This window comes from Sorex araneus, chromosome X (genome assembly GCF_027595985.1).
Source record: "Sorex araneus isolate mSorAra2 chromosome X, mSorAra2.pri, whole genome shotgun sequence".
NCBI classification, from domain to species: Eukaryota; Metazoa; Chordata; class Mammalia; order Eulipotyphla; family Soricidae; genus Sorex; species Sorex araneus.
In genome coordinates this window covers 10,953,363-10,967,491 of record NC_073313.1, presented here as the reverse complement: position 1 = coordinate 10,967,491, position 14,129 = coordinate 10,953,363, and the positions used below count along the sequence as shown (strand labels likewise).

General features: G+C 52.0%; 1 protein-coding gene across 4 annotated transcripts in view; it reads left to right on the top strand.

The window, feature by feature from the left end:
* Positions 1 to 7,550, top strand: part of ARHGAP6 (Rho GTPase activating protein 6) — a 516,153-nt gene extending 508,603 nt beyond the window's left edge. For all 4 annotated transcript variants that reach the window (XM_055121046.1, XM_055121047.1, XM_055121049.1 and 1 more), the window contains exons 11-13: positions 662 to 939; positions 3,559 to 3,639; positions 5,426 to 7,550. In XM_055121046.1, the coding sequence (XP_054977021.1) occupies positions 662 to 939; positions 3,559 to 3,639; positions 5,426 to 6,117 (1,051 nt within the window). In that variant the 3' untranslated portion in view covers positions 6,118 to 7,550. The remainder of the gene's footprint in view (positions 1 to 661; positions 940 to 3,558; positions 3,640 to 5,425) is intronic.
* Positions 7,551 to 14,129: the final 6,579 nt, after the last annotated feature.

The following is a 14,129-nucleotide window of genomic DNA, read 5'->3' as shown; positions in this document are numbered from 1 at the left end:
CCCAAAGGATATGCTCGTTCGTAGTCTTTGCACTCATTTGTAAAAGCACTAATGTTGTCTGGAATCATCTGACTCGAATGAAGCCCAGCAAACTCTCGGGCTGGTTAGTTACTGATCACTTCAAGCACCCTGTGATTCCGGGAACGGGAAGAGCAGCACAGAAAGCCCTTCAGGGTTGGGGTGGGGGAGAAAACGTATTCGCCAAATCCTTTATGAACTTGATGTAAAGTTTCGATCACCTGCATCATTTTTTAATTCGGGCCGGTAGTGAAGGGTAAGAGCGTCTTTACCAGTTATTTCATTACTTCCTAGCGAGCAACAGACTTTCGTTTTAGAACGGAAATAGGAATTACACCAACGGGCATTTCAGAGATGTGCGTTGGGAAAAAAAAAACTAGGCTCCATCTCCTGTTCACCCCTCCCCCCAACCCACCCCGTCGTGCGTGGCGTTTCCTGTTGCATCTGTAGGGCTTTGCTGCCCTCTTCTGGCCATTCCATGGAAATGTTTTCACCTTGTCCCCGTTCTTGGAACACAACGCGAAGGTCCTTCTGTTTCAAGCCCCTCGTTTCCATATGTACACTCTCCTGTCCTTTGTGTGACGGTCCTTCGATTGGAATTGGGCCGGTAAGGATTAACGCTGGTCTTGTGTCCTTGTGCCAGAAGCCCTGACATGCTGCCTCTGGAAGTGTCGTCGGAAGTTTCCTTTTCTGTGGGAGGAAGGCATTCATCCACCGATTCCAACAAGGCCTCTAGCGGAGACCTCTCCCCTTATGACAACAACTCCCCTGTGCTTTCTGAACGCTCCCTGCTGGCGCTGCAAGACGACAAGACCCCGGGGGGCTCGGAGAAACTTCACAAGGGGCTGGAGCATTCTTTGGTGGGTCACTTGCCATTGTGCAAATCAAGGGAGACCTCGCCTGGACCGAGGCTCGGAAGAGGTAAGCCGAGCCTTCTCCTCTCCTTGTGTTTGCACATCTGTCACTCAAAGAGCTTCTCCTCAGTCTTCCTGGGCAGCTTCTCCAGGAGGAAGAGGAGCAGGCGGGCGGAGGTTGGGGAGACAAGCCTGTCACGAACTGGAAGGAGAGGGGCTTCTCAGCACACCAGGTCTGTGGGGAGCTTTCCCTACAGCCACTGCAGTTCCTCTCAGTGTCTTCCCTCAGGCGTCCGAGGAACGCCGTGTCCCGGCCAGTGGGTGTGGAGGCCCAGGGGGCCATCTAAGATACCCTCTGATGACCGATCGCTGCTATGTTGAATTTTTTAGACAGTTTCCGTAAAGGCCACACCCCAGGAGGTGCGGGAATGATCCAAGTTCTACCTCGTGGTGCCAAAGCGGGAGGGGGCGGGCACATTGCCAGGGATGGGCCTCGGGGCCTCACACGTGCTAAGCATGTGCGCATCTGTCCTCATGCCTGCCACTGCGTCCCTGAAGAGAACAAGCCGAACCGACGACATCACGAGACAGCATGTTCCCAAGAGGTCTACCCGGGAGATGAAGTGTTTTGGTCACTCAAGGATTCCATGGTCCAAAACATCTGGGGCTGGGGCGGGGTAGGAAGCCAAAGCCTAAACCCTGTCCAGCTCCTGAAACAGCAGCTCACATCTCCAGCCTGCTCTAAAGACTCACTCGGAAGGCACTTGGAGTGTTGTTGTTTTTTTAAATCCCCGTGGGTTCGTTTTCCTTTCAAAATATCCATGTCAAAATAGTAGTGAATCCCTTTTTTTTTCAGTTTGGGGGCCACCTCTGGCTCTGTGCTCAGGTCGGCCCTGGTTGGGCCCAGGATCCCCTGTGTGGTGCTGGGATAAAAGCACAACCAGCCACATAAAAAAGAATTGCTTTTGTTTCAGTGAAAGCAGCTACCCCTGTTGCCACCAGACATAAAGTTCTTCTTCCCGGTGGGAAGCTTGAGTGACCCTCTCCTTGCCAGGATGCGAGCGGAATAACTCTGCACTCGAGCTGCTTTTTCTGAAAGTCCTCTCCCTCGAGTGCTCCCTGAAACAGGTGTAGCGTCTCTTTGGAGCTGTTCCCTCCCCGATGGAGAGAAACCGTTTCTTGCTTTTGTCCTGTGATATGAGGAGCAGGCTGCCTCTGGGCAGCGTTCTCTGCACACGCGCGAAGCCCAGCTGAAGAGTGGGCGGCGGCAGCGGTGGAGCATGACCCGCTCTGTGTCTGAGGCCCTCCCACCTCGGTGCTCTCTGGCTTCTCTCCTCCTAGGCTTTGTTTCTCCCACACAGAGTTTGGGAGGGAGAGACCATTCATTCTCTGTGGTAAACGACTCACCTGCTTCTCAATTTCACACACACAGACGCACAGAGGCGTGGGACTGTGTCCTGAGATTATTTTTTTTTCTGTCACGGTTTGGGAGTGAAAACCACTGGCCTCTAGTGGAAGCCAGAGATCAGGGCTGCTGCTCCGAATTCCCCGGTGCTCAGTGCAGCCCCTCACCAAGAATGGGCTAGACCCCGATGTCCATGGTGCCGAGACTGAGCAATCCGATCCATCCTGTGGAATTTCCCAGAGCAAACCAGAGGCAACCCGTGGCGATGCCTCAAGATAAGAAGCCCAGGCTTGGGGTGGGAAATGTGCTTTTCAGAGCCCCCCACGCCCCCACTCTAGAGCAAAGGGTGGTGGTGAGAGAAGGTAGAGGAAGCGCCCAGCAAGGCAAGCGCCCATTCGGTCATGGCGGACGCCTGACAGGATTATCCCGGGGATTCGAGGGCATGGTAGACAGGGGCAGCCAGAGGCACTTCTGGCCCTGCTGAAGAAGGAATCACTGCAGGATTGTCCCCGTCTCTGTCTTCCCCAGCACACAACAGGCATACTTGGATCTGTTCCAGCCGCCCAGTTGGAACTGCTGTGTACGCACCGTGCTTGCCAAGAGCATGTGGGATTCTTGTCTTCCACTTGAGGACACTAGGAGTTTCAGATGGCTTCCCAGGGCTTCATGCCTTCTGGAAATCCCAGGGAACAATCTGTTGGTAGAAGCCCTCTGTGCCCTCAGCCCATGCCTTCTACTCACCTTCAAAGCTAGTCAGACAGTGCCTTGTGCCTCATGTCCTCCTTGGAGGGACCTTTGTGATGCCATCAGGGCTATGTCGGTAACTTTTCCAGCATGTCGCTATGATGGAGAAATAGACCTTCGTTAACCCAACAAGGATTTACCCAGTAACAGGCAGGGCTGCTCCTCTGCTGTCCTTATCATTATTATTATTATTACTATTATTATTATTATTGTTATTATTATTGTTATTTTGCTTTTTGGGTCACACCCAGTGATCCTCAGGGGTTTCTCCTGGCTCTGCACTCAGGAATGACTCCTGGTGGTGCTCGGGGTTCATATGGGATGCTGGGGATTGAACCCGGGTCGGCCAATTCCAAGGCAAATGCCCCACCCGCTGTCCTATTGCTCCTGACCCCATTCTGTTGTGCTTTCACCTGCTCCATTCTCCAACACAGAATTTTGTGTATTCTGAAATGTCAAACACATGCTTGCTTCTTGACTTCTGCCCCCTGTCTTCATGCTGACTCACAGAGCTTTTTCATCCATTTTTTTTTCCAGATTTGTCTGAGGAACCTTTCAATATCTGGGGCACTTGGCATTCGACATTAAAAAGCGTACCCAAGGACCCAGTAGTTACAGGTAAATTCTTGTTTTTGAAAGACAATTTCTTCCATTTACTTGAAAAAATTCATTTTCGTTCATTTTGTCCTCATGTCACCATATTACACGCTTGTCAAAAATGATTTGGAAATTGCTGGCAGTGGGTGGAGGGAAGAAAAAGCTGTACTTACCCTTTGCACCCAGATGCAGCATCTTTGACAGTAGTTCATGCCATTTCCTCAGCAAACATTTGCAAAGATAATTACAAGCATGCTGTGTATGCAATTTGAGATCCTTTGCTGAACTCCCATGCTCCAGTAATTTTTTTTCTCAGGGCTTTCTCTGGGGCCCCTGGAGGTCCCAGGGTGCAAATCCATCCACAGTTGTCAGCCGTGTGCTTGGGCACCTGAGTGATTTCCATTCTTTTTGTTGTTTGTGGAATAAATCATATTGCCAGGAACATCTCTGATGCACCTCTCTGGGATTGTAAGTTATGAGGATATTCACCACAATTTGGAAAGCAAGTCAAAACCTAGACTAGGAAAATGGAGCCCAGTTTTGTCCCCTTGCTGGGATCAGAGGTGGCACATCCCCAGGAGAGTGTGGCTGCCCATGTCCTGGGGGCTAATTGGCATTTGTCATTGGAAGGCACCCTCCTCTTCGGGGGTGACAAGCCTTGTAGGCTTTCTGCATCCTGGGCTGGAGAGCGGAACCGAGGGAGCAAGTAGAAGGTGACATGGAGAGTATTGTGCTTAGTGAAATGAGTTACAGAGAGAAGGACAGACCTAGAATGACTGCACTCATTTGTGGAATATAAAGTAACAGAATGGGAGACTAACACCCAAGGGTAGTAGATAGAAGGGCCAGGAGGATCGCTCCATAGCTTGGAAGCTGGCCTCACATGCTGGGGGAAAAGGCAGCTGAGATAGAGAAGGAAACACCACGTAGAGGATGCTTGGAGGGCCCGCCCGGGATGGGAGATGTGTGCGGAAAGTAGACTATAGACCGAACATGAGGGCCACTTAGAACCTATATGGTGAGCCACAATACCCAAGAGGAGAGAGAGAGTAAAAGAGTGTGTGCTCGCAACAGAGGCGGCAGGAGGTGGGGAGAGGATCAGGGGGTGGCGGGAGGGATACTGGGGACATTGGTGGTGGAGAATAGGCACTGGTGGAGGGATGGGTGTTCCATCATTGTATGACTGAAACAGAAGCATGAAAGTGTGTAAGTCTGTAATTGTATCTCAGTGTTTCATTTAATTTTTTTTTTAAAGAAGGCCAGAGGCCTTTACGCAGCAGTACCGGGTCACATCTCTCTGATGTCCTGGCCACACACTGTCTAAGTGCTCCTGAGTGCAAGGGAGGCTGAGGAATATCTGAAAGGGCCAGGGGGCACTAAAGAGACGGTATTCCCTATAGGGGTGCTGGTGGGCTAGGCCCAAGGTCTGCTACCTTTATTTGCTGTACTTGGAGTCCCATCCTTTCATTTCCTGCTACAACAGCTACTGAGTGGCTGGAACCTGAAAGGATTAGCTGGTGTGGGCCCTGGGGACTGGCAGGAGCACCCCCCCCCCAATAATCTCTTTCCACCCTTCGGCTTAGCGGGGGGAGGTGGGGGTTCTTCAGGCAGCACCAACTCTGCGCGGTTTCAGCCATGGAAGTTGGCATGGGGGCTGGTGAGATGCGGCCCAGGGCTGCGCGGTGGTTTAAGGCCCCGCGGGGTGCCCTCTTGGTACCCCGGGGCCCACGGAAACGTGCCCCAAGCCCAGAGCCGGAGTTCCTCTGCGCACTCCCATGGTCACCACTGCCCCTTCTCTGCCCTCCAGGTTCCCATGGAGACATCTTGGAAAGCTGCTCCTCCGGCCTGGGGCCCGGCTCCCTTTCCCAGGGGAGCCTGCCTCCCCACCGGCCCCGTTGGCAGGGGAGCCACAGAGAACTGGATAGCGACACACAGGCCCGGAGGACTCACACATCGGCCCCTGGTGCCGAGTGCCGGCCGCATGCGCCCGTGTCCCGCGTGTGCAGCAGCGCGCAGGGTCAGGGCTGCCGGCGAAGAGCCCCGGAGCAGGCCTTGCCTCGGCCCGAGTTGTGCCAGGACCTCGCCCAAGGCGAGCTGGATGATGCCTGGCAGCTCGGCCGCGGCCCGGGCCAGCCCCTGTACCAGAGAGCCCGAGAGAGTCTGAGGCCCACTGTGCGGCCTCCTCCTCCTTACCCTGGTACAGGAAGGCCAGTGTCAGCCTCGGCCCACCAGCTCCAAATGCCACCACCGTTGTGGAGGCCCCTAAGATCGGCAGAAGGTCCCCCAACTGCGTTGGGGGCGGAGGGAAACCAGCCCACCCAGCGAGAGCCTCAAGCAGCCCAGCCCAGACGGAGCAGCGCCTACTCCACTCCCACCAGTGACCCCGACAGTAAGACCTTGGGGGACCCCAACTGGCTTGATTGGCAGAGAGAGCGGTGGCAAATCTGGGAGCTCTTAGCCACCGACAACCCCGATGCCCTGCCAGAAACGCTGGTATGAGCCTGCACCCCGAGCTTGAGCCCTCACGTCCCCAACTGCCTTCCTCCACTCGGTAAAGGAAACAATTGGTGTTGAACAACGAATTGTACACTTGCTCATTTTTCTTCTTTACACCTTTAACAAAATCACATGCGAGCAATTCAGTACACTTAAAGACATAGCGCACCCAGACCCCCGCCATTTACCCATAGTGTTCTGCTTCATAACCAGCCTTAGGATTAAAAAAGCAAAAGTAGAAGCAGTTGGCAGTGACCAACCCAGCAACTATTCGTGTTGGCTCTGTGCAGGATAAAGCCGTGGTGTTGATAGTGTTTCATTGTATTTCCGCGTCTTCTCAGTTTTGACTATTGTGCATCGAGTAACAGATTTGTGTATGATAATCGTATATAATATAGTCACAGAAAACCCAAGAACCATTTTTGTTTTCCAGTCACTTCACTTCTACTAATTCATGAAAGTTGTAGAATGTTCTCGAGAGCCTAGAACATGCACAAGCCAGTTTCTGTACTTTGCCAAAGCTTTTTACCTAAGACAGCCCTTCAATGCTGAGTGAACGCACTAACCGAACAGAATTGAACGGACTGTGAGAAGCCATATTTTTATAGAGCAGTGAGACACAGACATATTGTCACTGAATGTTTTTTTCATATGGAATATGTTTTAAGGAAAATTTTAGATTTGATACATGATGGAATATATTTTTGGAATCTCTTTAGAAAGGATTCAGTTAATCAACCAAGGGAAAGGCCTAACAAAGAAAACACAAGAAAGTGTCCTTCCCGTTTTTGGTCCAAGTTAGTTTCTATAGACCATATCTAATATATATTTGTAAGGGATAGTTTTTATGTATTTTGCAAAACTACAAACTGGAATCCAATTATAAAGTGTTTAAGAATCTGAATAGAGTATTCCAATTCCTACAACATGGTTCCCCTCCTTTTCCCTATAACCATTAGTAATCAAATGTATGATGTGATTCATAAATTAGATCATATTTGCGGGAGGGAAATCATTCGTGAAGTAAATCATATCTGCGGGAGGGATATTATTCATGAAGTAAATCATATTTGCAAGAAGTTAATCATTAGTGAAGTAAATCACATTTGGGGGAGGGAAGTCTTGTATTTGTAATGTGACAAAAGGGTGATCACGTGTTTTCTTTGATACTTGTACTTGTACGGTGAAGTGCTCCTACTTTCCCTAAGTCTCTATGTTTGAAGCTTTTCAGCTGCAAAACTATGTGAGCAGTAGGTGGCAACTCGCTTCAGTAGTTGATGATTTTTGTTCTTCCCACTTCACATGGGAATGTGTATTATAGAGTTGATTTTTTTTTATGAAACATGATACTCTTAATGTTCATGTTGGTGATGAGATTTTCAGTGGTGTTTCTTAAAGTTCTTTCTTGTGCCATGATGAATAAAAAGTTAAGTCAACACTGTGTTTCCTGGCTGTCAATTGAATGAACTTCCACCCAGTTCTACACATCTGCTTCAAAATCCACAAGTCTGGAGTGCTAAGTAAGCTAGCCCTGCGCGTCCACAGCTCAGGAGCGCAACAGCTGACTTGGGAACATCAAGAAACTGGTAACTGGGGGACCTGAGAAGCTTGTTAGTAGTGACTCCAGACCATTTCCAGAAGTCTATTGCTCTTGACCTTGAACTTGGTGGGTATCTATTCGCTGTAGGAGCAGAACTCAGGTTCTTACTGGCTGGACAGGGAAGGTTACCCACAGCCTGTGGAAGGTCCATGTGATCTGAGGGCACTAGAAGCTTGAATTACATCAGATCGTGAGCACTGAAGCCTGAAAGAAATAGCTTGTGCTTGGGCCCGGTGCTTGCGCTGCTAGCCCAGGTCTGGTTGGATTCTCAGTCCTTCCAGCTGCAACAAGACAACCTACTCCCTGTCCTCCCTACTCATGTTTGCTTGATTTTGAATTTGACCACAGTTTAGCCATTTCTCTCCAGCCTTTCTGCGCTGGACTGCCTGCTACATGGGTACCTTGATACTGGGCTCTTTCTCATGGCCCTGTAAGAATGTCCAGATCAAACGACCAGAAGCTGGTGACTGTCAGGAAGGGGCAGAAAAGGCCAATTTGTGGCTGGAGCGATAGCCCAGCGGGGAGGGCATTTGCCTTGCACATGGCTGACCCAGGTTCGATTTCCAGCATCCCGTAGGGTCCCCTGAGCACCACCAGGAGTGATTCCTGAGTGCAAAGCCAGGAGTAACCCCTGAGCATCGCTGGGTGTGACCCAAAAAGCCAAAAGAAAAAGAAAAAGAAAAGAAAAGGCCAGTTTGTCTGCAGATTGTTCTAGAATGGCCCTGAAAATAGGGTGCAGAATATGATTGAATCATGTGAACATGTAAGTGTTTGAGATGGGAAATGTTCACTCTCCCATTCGCTCTGCACCCTAAGAAGCTGACCGATTCTTTTTTTTTTCATCATTTTTTAAAAACTGTTGATTAGTGAATCACCATGAGATACAGTTACAAACTTATAAACTTTCATGTTTGGATTTCGTTTACATCCCTCTACCAGTGCCCATTCTCCTCCACCACTGTTCCCAGTATCACAGCTGAGGGATTCTTGTCTGCAGTGAATTCAGCCTTCTCAAAGGCCCCAGTGCAGTGCCCATCACCAGAGCCTTGAGTGGAATCTAAACTTGTTTCTAACCCACTGCGTGTGATATGGCAGAAAAAAGAGTAGGTCAAAGGGTTTTGAGATGGGCTGCAGTCACAGGCTTCTCAAGATGTCTCCGGACCTCTAAAGTCTGTCTTAATGGGGTGGGAGGTCTGTCTCTCTCAGTAATGCCTGACCACTGCAGAAAGGGTCACGTATGATTCAGTTCTGAGCCATCCACGCAGCTGAGTCACACACCTTTATTGTAGGTTTTCAATAGAAAGAAAAAAATTGCTTCTATCCCTGGAGTCGGTGCAAATGGGGGAAAATTTTGAAGTGAGCTTAGCTTTTGAATACGCATCTGCTGGGCAGAGAGGCCTCATGGGGAGGAGATGGGAGGGCCCAAAGCTGCCAGCCTAGGCCTGTGGGATATGGCTGTCCCGATAAGCGAACCGCAGGCGGGCCCTTAGGGAACTCAGGAAAGAAAGGGCATAAGAAGAGTCCCACAGAGATGAAAAGGGACGATGTCTGAAGGACAGAATTTCCAGACAGGCCTAAATCAGCAACAAATGTTCCGCAAGCGAAAAAAAAAAAAAACTACACACACACACACACACACACAAAGCGAAGGGAAATTCCAGTCAAGGTTGGAATTCTTGGGCACTGTCAACATGATGGATGGCGTGGCCCCAAATTCCCGGAGATTCCACGTGGCCCCAGCCCCAGCTAAAAGCCCACAGGAGGTTGAAGAAGGGTCCAAAGAGTGTCAGCGACATCTGTCCGGCTTAGAGCGATCACCTTCTCCCAGACAGTGTGCCCAGGGCCTTGCCGAGCCCCGGGCTACAGTTAGGCTCTCAGCGGATATGGTGGGGTGCAAACGGCAGGATGGGACACAGGGATGGCAGGGAAGGTCCCAGTTGGCTTCAGCTTCAGCACGTCCCGTCCCATGGGGCCGGAAGTGCAGGCGCTGCAGCCTGGCTGGCCCGCTGGGGGTGAGGGCCCGGATGGAGGGGCTGGAGGCAGCTCAGTCACAAGCGCATGTGTTGCCCTGGGCTACCCTGGGCTACCCTGGGCTTTCTCACCACACCCCCTCCCGTGCTCACCCTCACTGTCCCCCCACGCTTAGTTCGGGCCCTGGCCCTGGTGCTCTAGGTCCGCTGGGCAGCCTGCCACCTCCCTGTCCTGCTGCCACTCTGCCACCATAGCCACCTGGGAGCTCATCTTGTCACCTGCACATACTTGCTGCTACCATGCCCCCCCATGGCTTACCGGACAAAGACCCCCAAAGAATGTCCCACAATCTCTCCCAGCACAGGAAGCCCTGTGAATTCCCACACTCACAGTGATCCTTGGTGCTTTCCCAGGGTCTTCAGGGCTCTCCCTCCGGGCCCCGCCCATGGGCTCTGGGGCCAACCTTCCCCGAACACAGTTGATGTGGGCAGTGAGCCTATAGTGTCACAGGAGACAGCTTTGCTGTCTTATCTCATCCCCACTCTGTCCCCAAGAGTGGGGACTCACTCCTCAACACAGGGCCTAGCCGCCCCCACCTCACATATCTGCTATTGAGTAAATGTTGGTCAAACATCAGCCTCTAGAGGTAATCGAGGAGTTCAGCACGCAGGGGAGGAAAAAACATGGTGTCGTGACTGTTTTCCAATCACCAGGATTTGTGCAGAAAGGCGGGGGACAGGTCGGGGGGCCTGGTGGCAAGGACAGAGAGCCCATCTTCCAAGATGCCCCAAGAACTTGCACGATAAAGAACCCTGTTCTGAAATGCAAAAACTTGGGTAGCAAATGGGCAGTCCCAGTCTCCAGCTGCTGCGGTAAAGCACGAGCGAAGGCCAGCAAAGGGCTGGACACAAGCTTTGCGTGCACGAGGCCGGGAATGGATCCCTGACACGATCTGGGCCCCTGGATCATAACTGGCAATAGCCTGCAAGTACTTCTGGGTGTGCCCCCCACAAATAATTTGAAAAAAGCAGAATGGCAGCCACTGTATCTGGTGTTCGGGGCGCATGTCCCCCACCCTAGTGTGAAAGGCAGGTACCACAAGTGGCTACCATCTGCTCTCACCTCTCCGGATTCACTGACGCCCACACAACAGGTGGCGGAACCTTGTTTTCCAGAAAACACAAATGGCTCGAGCTGCCACGGCCACATGGTGCCAGGACCAGGTGGAGATGCCAGCCTGCCACATGCACACAAATGCTGAGTCCTGGTCTGGCGTGATGGAACGGGGTCCTGCCCATCTCCGCAGACAACTCTGGATGCAGCTGGGGTGCGCTGCAGAGGGCCTTGCTCCTCCCCAACTCCCCTCTTGCCTCGGAGGAACATGGGGGCTCAAACAAAGGTCCGGAGGGAGTATACTTTCTTAGCAACTTTGGCTACCAAAGCCAGATGCAGGGATGCACTGCACTGAGTAATCGCAGTCTCCCAGTCGTTCTCATCGCTAACTACATTTCACCCCCACAGCTCCCCATTCATTATGACCATTCGCCCCAGCACCCCTCTCCCATGGTCTGCGGATTGTTCCTTTCTCCCGACAGCCCCAATAGCAACAGCCACAAACTGATTCCATCCATGAATAGGTTCATGGATTGATCTGATCCAGCCATCACTGAGGTAGCCCCAGGCCTGCTTCTGGGCTCACAAGGCATGAGACACGTGTCCACATCTACGCCCAGGGTCCCTGGGTGAATCCCACCATCTCTCGACTGAGCGTCGGTGGTGCCACCAGGTACAGTACACCAACATTCCCAATTCTCCAGCAGTTGGTATGCAGGAGGGAACCTGTGATCGCTCCAAAGACAAGTAGATGAACCCCACGTCTGTCTAACGACCCATCCCCCCACCGCCATCAAGTGATTTCCTTCTGTGAGAGTGTGATTTCTGAGAGATACAGCGTTGGCCATTAAAGGATCACTATGTATTTCTCACACATACTTGGGCTTGCTCCGCAGTTTCTTCCTCAAGAGGTTTCTCCCCTGCACCCCACCCAGACCTCAGCATTTCCTAGGAACTGGCTATTACAGGTGTCTCGAATTCTGTTAAGAGGAGCAACTCCAGGAGGGTCTCGGGGGCGGGGGGGGGGGGCTGCCAGGAGAATCCACTTTGAGATTAGAGCGCTGGCACTTGCTGAGCCACCACAGAGGGTTTCGAGAGGCTGCAGGTGGGATGAATTGCTAGCGGCCCGTGGTGAATCCATTGTAATGAGCCAATGGAGTCTATTAAAAACCTCAGCGGTGAGCCAGAGCCATTTGGGGTGAAGGGAGCCCCTCGCTTTGTCCTCTGCACCTGTGCCTTCTGACTGCTCTTAAATCTACACATCACACTGAGTAATGAAACAGCTTCCTGAGTGCTGTGGGCTGATCCAGCCAAGTCGTGAGAGGCCAAGATATCAGATGGACAGGAAGCTGGCCAGGGCCGCAGGAGGCCATGTCCAGGTAAGCAGCATCAGGCCGGCTCAGATCTGAGTTGACCGGAGTAGAGCCCCAGAACCCTGCTGGGGTTTGGGATTTGCTACCTCGGGGTGCGGGAACCGACCATAGACTCTTAGCGCTATCAAGCCACATGGCACTGACCTGCCATAGGCTCCTTCCTTCCCCTGCCCCTATTTCTGCCACCAACTGTTTTGTCTTCTGGGTGTTGTCATTTTGATTTGGGGCCTCAACCTGGCAGCACTCAGGGATAACTGCTGGCTCTGCACTCAAGGATTACTCCTTGCAGTACTTGGATCACCGTACAGGATGCCAGGAATTGAACCCAGGTCACCTGCACCCCAGGCCAGTGTCTCATCCACTATTCTGTCGCTCCAAAGCCTGTTTAGTCTTCCTCCTTCCAAGTCATTTCTCTCCGGGGTTAACATTTGAGAGTGAATCTCCCGCCCAGGACAGAGATTAAGATGTAATCTTGGCCAAAGTAAAAAAAGAAAATGTGGGACTGGAGCAATAGCACAGCGGGTAGGGCATTTGCCTTGCATGCAGCCGACCTGGGTTTGATTCCCAGCACCAAATCTGGTCCCCCAAGCACCATCAGGAGTAATTCCTGAGTGCATGAGCCAGACGTCACCCCTGTACATCACCGGGTGCGACCCAAAAAGCAAAGGGTGTGTTCCCAAAAAGGAACCCAGGTATGCGGAACCTGTGGCTGAGAATTCCAAGGCTGCTCAGATTGGGACTGGGCCTCCTCCAGCCAGATCCCCCTTTTTCTAGTAGCTTGGCAGTCACACCCACAAACTGCCCCCCTGCACCATGTAATCTCATCAACGGCCAAGATCCAGAGACTATAAAACAAACCTCCTAGAAAAGAGCGATGCAGAATCTCGCACGGCAGAGCCTGGCAAGCTACCCGTGGTGTATTCGATATGCTAAAAACAGTAACAATAATGGACCTCATTCTCCTGACCCTGAACACGACAGGCTCGAATGGAGATGTTACTGGCGCTCCCTTGAGCAAATAGATGAACAATGGGATGACAGCGATACAGTGATATAATCTTGGGGAAATGAGTGAAATGTCCTCCAGAGGGCACAAATTCCTTGTTCTTAAAGAGGCAGCCCAGGGGTTGGAACAATAGCACAGCGGGTAGGGCGTTTGCCTTGCACGCAGCCAGCCGGCCCAGGTTCGATTCCCAGCACCCCATATGGTCCCCTGAGCACCGCCAGGCATGATTCCTGGGTTCAGAGCCAGCAGTAACCCCTGTGCATCACCAGGTGTGACCCAAAAAGCAAAAAAAAAAAAAAAAAAAGAGGCAGCCTAGACTCATCTGGAGGACCTAGGGAGGGGGGAAACTGCCCCCCCCCCCATCTCTTCAGCTTGTCGCCAGAAGCCTGTGAAATCAACTGGTGACAGCAGTTTCAGCTGCGGAAGGGGTTTATTTCACACGCCTGGCAGGAGCCAGTGAAAGTCCTCTGCGGTGAGTGCCGGGCGCAGTGTGGGCCCGTGGGGGCAGTTCTGGAAGGGAAAGTGCAGGGCAGCCGGGTGCAAGGTGTACGCTCCACCCCCGTGGCCGGTCCCACTGGTCCAGGCGAATGGTTGTTTAGGAGAGCTGGAGATAAGGAAGTTTGCTGTTTGCCTCTCCGGGTACCCGCGGTTTCCACTTGTTCAGGATTGCCAGAGTGCCCCCAAGAGGGGAATTGTGGTAGCCCCATTTCCCACAACTTGCTGCTTTTAGCCAGATAAGGGAAGCTTCCAGAAGGCCTTTAATCTGCATCTATCCAGTCTCAAGTGTCCTGAGTACAAAATAACGTTCATGCCAGGTCTGGGGCTCTGAAAGGGTCTCCGCGTGGAGGAAATAAACTAGCGGGGACTGCAGCGACGGGTCAGGACTTCAGGTGCTTGCTTGCACCCTGCTGACTGGGGGCCTACCGCTGGCACAGCACAGGGTTCCCCACGC